Source organism: Quercus robur, chromosome 4, assembly GCF_932294415.1.
Source record: "Quercus robur chromosome 4, dhQueRobu3.1, whole genome shotgun sequence".
Classification (NCBI taxonomy): domain Eukaryota; kingdom Viridiplantae; phylum Streptophyta; class Magnoliopsida; order Fagales; family Fagaceae; genus Quercus; species Quercus robur.
Window position 1 is genome coordinate 60,830,996 of NC_065537.1, and position 5,471 is coordinate 60,836,466.

The 5,471-nt window shown below is 36.8% G+C and overlaps 1 protein-coding gene across 1 annotated transcript; it reads left to right on the forward strand.

The window, feature by feature from the left end:
* The first annotated feature begins 1,504 nt into the window (after positions 1-1,504).
* LOC126723215 (hydroquinone glucosyltransferase-like) lies at positions 1,505-3,123 on the forward strand. Its single transcript, XM_050426532.1, has one exon. The coding sequence runs from the start codon at positions 1,545-1,547 to the stop codon at positions 2,964-2,966; it is 1,422 nt and encodes a 473-aa protein (XP_050282489.1). The 5' UTR covers positions 1,505-1,544; the 3' UTR covers positions 2,967-3,123.
* Positions 3,124-5,471: the final 2,348 nt, after the last annotated feature.

Consider the following 5,471-nt stretch of genomic DNA (forward strand, 5'->3'; position numbering starts at 1 on the left):
TGTTCCTATTATACCCCTATTAATTTACTAATTCAATTTTTTGATAAATTTATTTAAGGATAATTTTGGAAACTTATACATTTTTAAAAGATAGACAAGACAATAAATGATGTTCCCTTAAAAAGTTTGACTTTTCAAACAGGACAAACAAAGTGGGACGGAGGGAATATATAATCATACTCTACAGCAAAAAGTCAAGCTAGAAATATTATAAATTCTATTATATAAGAGGTTGACTTATCATTAGTATTTTTTTAATTAGATATGTTTTTTGTTTTAAATATACAATGATAAGTGGTAGTGAATTTTAATTTCTACATTTTATTTAGTTAGTAAGTGATGTAATAATCTCTTATTAAAACATAAAGAGATTCATTTTTAAAAAGTATTGGAGGTAAGTCAAACCCATTATATAAACCTTATATTCTAATGTGCCACCAATCGCCAAAAAAATTAATTAAAACTTAAATTTATTATGTTTTTTAAGTGAAATTAATCACGTTTTTGTCATATTAGCTTTGTAAGTTTTTTGTAATTAATTTTTTAATATCTTTAGTATTTTCCTTATAAACAAAATAATTGACAATTTCATTAATTAAGTTGTTGAAGTTCACTAATTATATTTATTACTACATTATTTTGTAAATACTTAACTTATAATGAGTTTACCTTTTTTTTCTTATGATTATTATACACCAATTATAATATATCAACTTAACAATTGCGAATAAAATTATGAGATATATTGTGTCACTAAACTTTATTTATTAGTTAGATTAAAATCCAACAATCATATTCATATATTATCACCTCAAATTGTAAGTCTAATGTAATAATTTTTGTAACAATTTTAGCATTTTTCAAATTGTAAGTCTAATTATTTCCCAAAATTTGCTCCCAAACCCACCTTGGAATATACACATACACTAATAGACACCACACCCATCGTGACTATTGTGCCTACTTCCTGGATGGGCAATCCCATCCCACATGTTGACCCAATATTGATTAGACTACTCGCTGTTAAGCTTTTTTTTTTTTCTTTTTTTGGTGAAAGCTGTTAAGCTATTTTCAATGCATATGTTTTCTCTCTTTCTTATTTCACCAAACACAACTAGAATCATCTACTATATTAATCAATAATATTCTGGATATACAGAGCCATTTCCATGCTCAGTAGTCGATTAAAAAGTAATAATTCAAACAAGTCAGCTGTGAACAGGAACGACAAAATTTAGAATAAGTGCTGTTTTTTAATTTTTTTTTTTAAATTCAACCATGTAAATATTTAATTAAAAAATACACTTCTATCTTGTGAGATAAAATTTATATGACAAAATTTTAAAATAGAAAATTTAAGAAATATCACATAAGTACTATACCTAAATCTTGTCTGATCAAAAAATATCAACCATTCACAGTCTTACGAATCTGCAAATTATTAATAAAAAAAAAGTATATATGTTTTTAAAGTTATTCATCTGTCTATATATAGTACTTCGTGAACTCCTATTGTTTGCCCTTCACCTTGTACTCCCAAAACCATGGAACACACCCAAGTTCAGAAACCACCCCACATAGCCATGGTGCCCACTCCAGGGATGGGCCATCTGATCCCACTAGTTGAGCTAGCTAGGAAACTCGTCCTCCACCACCATTTCTTCGTTACATTCATCATCCCCACTGATGGGTCACCCATAAAATCTCAAAAAGCCGTCCTAGAATCCCTTCCTAATGCCATATCCTACATCTTTCTCCCACCTGTGAGCTTTGATGACCTCCCTAAGGATGTTAGACCTGAGACATTGATCGTACTCACTCTGACACGGTCCCTCCCTGCACTAAGAGATTCATTCAAGGTCTTAGCTGACTCAACTCGGCTAGTTGCTTTAGTGGCTGATTTATTCGGTGTGGATGCCTTTGATGTGGCTAAAGAGTTTGGCGCTTTGTCCTATATTTTTTTCCCTACAAACGCTCTGTCTTTGTCATTGATCTTTCATATACCAGAGCTTGATGAAACATACTCTTGTGAGTACAAAGAATTGCCTGAACCGGTCAAATTACCTGGGTGTGTACCTGTCCAAGGGATTGATATTCTAGACCCAATTCAAGATAAAAAGAATGATACCTACAAAAGGGTTCTACACGTTGCCAAAAGATACCATTTTGCTGATGGAATCATGATTAATAGCTTCATGGATTTGGAGCCAAGTGCTTTGAAAGCTTTGATGGAAGGAGCTAAAGAGGGTAAGCCACCTGTTTACCCAATTGGACCTCTAATTCAGTCCGGTTTATCTCGTGGAGTTGATGGGTCTGAGTGTTTGAATTGGTTGGATAAGCAGCCAGAGAGGTCAGTGTTATATGTTTCATTTGGTAGTGGTGGGACTCTTACACATGAGCAGCTAAATGAGTTAGCCTTAGGACTTGAATTGAGTGGGCAAAGGTTTCTTTGGGTTGTTAGGAGCCCGCATGAAAATGCAAGTGCCAATTACTTTAGTGTCCAAAGCTTCAAAGACCCTTTTGATTTTCTTCCAAAAGGGTTCTTAGAAAGGACCAAAGAGGTGGGTTTAGTGGTTCCCTCTTGGGCTCCTCAAGCCCAGGTCTTGAGCCATGGCTCGACTGGTGGGTTCTTGAGCCATTGTGGTTGGAACTCAATCCTAGAGAGTATTGTGCACGGTGTGCCTATAATTGCATGGCCACTCTACGCAGAGCAAAGAATGAATGCTGTATTGTTATCTGATGATTTGAAGGTTGCATTGAGAGTCAAAGTGAATGATAAAGGCTTGGTGGGACATAAAGATATTGCAAACTACGCAAGAGGCTTAATTGAAGGAGAAGAAGGGAAATTGCTTCGGGACAAAATGAAAGTACTAAAGGATTCAGCTGCAAAGGCTTTGAGCCAAGATGGGTCGTCTACGAAATCACTAGCAGAGGTCACTCAGCTATTGAAGAGCCACAAAAAATAATGTGCTTGCCATAAAGTGATAAGAAAGATGAACACGATGTGTTTTCTTGTGCTCGGTCTTGAATTCATTTTACTTAGTGTGCTTTTGTTTGTTTGTATGGAACGTATCTTTATTTAAGGATTAAAATAAATAAATAAATAAATATTCTTTGTTTCTAGTTGTGATGTGTTCTCTCTCTTCTCTCTCTCTCTCTCTCTCTCTCTCTCTCTCTCTCTCTCTCTCTCTCTCTCTCTCTCTCTCTCGGATAAACCGTGTCATGGCACCCAAAGCGTGTAAATCCACTCCGGCTTGGAATCCTCTTGGTTCTGGGTCTTCTTCTTCTAATCCTATCCCTCCCCTCCACATTCGGTTTTGTGATGAGAAGGCCCAAAAGGACTTTTTGGAGAACTTTCAGAAATGTGGTGTTCATCCGAAGTGCTAGGTTATCCTGTCAGACTTTTCTGACACTCCTCTCCCCTCTATCATTTGGACTTGGGGCTGGGAATCTCTACTTGAGAGACCCATGAGGTGTCCCATCATGTTTATATAGGAGTTTTATTCCAATATACACGGCATTGATACCTTTGTACCTCATTTTGCCACGACATTCTGAGGTACACATATCGTAGTTACCCCGGATCTTATATCCGAGGTACTACACATTCCGAGGGTAGCGCATGCTGACTACCCTGATTGTGAGTGTCTTCAGACTGTGTCTAAAGATGAGCTTCTTTCTCACTTTTGTGAGACACCTTCCATATGGGGTGGTAAGCAAAACACCCCATGCTCGGGCTTTGGCAAAGGCCCAAGGTTCGTTAATATGGTGATGACATTTACTATTACTCCATTGTCTCACTATAACTCTATCACTAAGTCTTGTGCTCGTTTTCTTTTGTCTCTTTTTGAGGACCTCTCTATTGACTTCCCTTCTCATTTCATCACATCTATCTTTGATGTGTATTAGGATACGGTTACACGTGATAAGCTCATCTTTCCTTCGGCTATCACGCGTATCCTCTAACACTTCTCCATTCCTGTTCTAGATTCTCCTTACTTCACCACCATGGGTGCCATCAGCGTTGGTTTTGTTCGGCAAAGCAAGGCCTAGCTTCGATCGAAACAGCCACGTGTGGAGACGGATGATGCTACAGCCTCTGTTGTTCCTCCCTATTCTTCGGCTCCTTCCACCTCTACTCCTTCTTCTTCGACAGCTGATGTGACCCTAAAGGCCATCATGGCGCAGCTTTAACGAATGGAGGCTAACTATGGTGGTCGTCTTGACTATCTCACCGATGAGATGTGTCACATAAATACCCGAGTTGGTTGCATCGCCCATCAACAAGCTCATCTTGGTGGTTTCCCTGCTTCTCCATCTCCTTCTCCAAAGGCTTTGCTAATGAGGATGATGATACTGGTGATGATGATAAGGATGATACTAGCTCTTCCAGTGTTGGCGAGATGATGACCTCCCAGTGACTTACCCTTTGTCATTCGTGACAAAAAGAGGAAGTAGTTTTGGGTTTTGGGTTTAAGAGTAGTCTTTTAATTAGGGAAGAGTTAGAATAGGACATTTTTTTTTAGGGGGAGTGTTTATAGATCTTGAGGGATATGGTGAGGTTTACATGTACTTTTCTTTTCTTTCTTTACATTAGCCTCTTGTATACTGGTCTTGTAACCATTTATTTATAACATACATTGTACTTCTCTTTTCATATATATGATGATGTATGTTCTTCTTCACCTATCTCTACATGTGTTGTTTCTTTTCTCTCTTTATACACATGTTTCTTTATGTATGCAATCTTTATTTCTGCTTCACAGATGATGCCTTGATGAGTTTTGTTTAAGTGTTTCAGAAAGACAAGTTGTGAAAGCCTACCATGCCATGAACTCTCTTCTTGCAAAGTTTTTCAAGAGTTTATGTTAAGGTTAGATTTATTTTGTATTTCAACAAGTGATTATGTGTTTAGTGATTTAAGATTCCTCTCATGATTCATTTGTTTGTTGTGGTTTTGTCACGGATTGCCAAATAAGGAGATTTTTAAGGACATAATTATGTAATTGGCTAATCCTTTGACAAAACACACTTTACTTGTAATTGGGTAGATTTATGATGGGTTTAGTACTTCAAAAAACAAGTGTTCAAGTTAAGTATTGAAACCATGCAAATCTGGCCAAAAAATAAGTGAAGAAAGTGTTGTTCATTAAAACTCGACAGAATTCTTTCTATCAAGAATTACTGCTGAAGCTCGACAGAAGCTCGACACAAGTTGTATCTGTCGAGAATTACGAAATCAGGTTTTCCAGATCTGATTACACGCATATCCTTAAGTATTTGTGTAAGGTTTCTTTTCTCACAACCCTAGACATATATAAGGATAATTTTAAGAGTCGTCACAAGGTGATGCAAGGTGTTGCAAAGGATGCATATTGTGACTGGAGACAGAATTTGCTCTAGTTCATCATATTCTCTGTAGAAACTACTACGTCTTTACACCAAGTGTTTTGTGACCAAGTAGCTTCCTG

Excerpts from the sequence above, each read along its gene's own strand:
- LOC126723215 (XM_050426532.1), top strand. The coding sequence starts at position 1,545 with ATGGAACACACCCAAGTTCAGAAACCACCCCACATAGCCATGGTGCCC.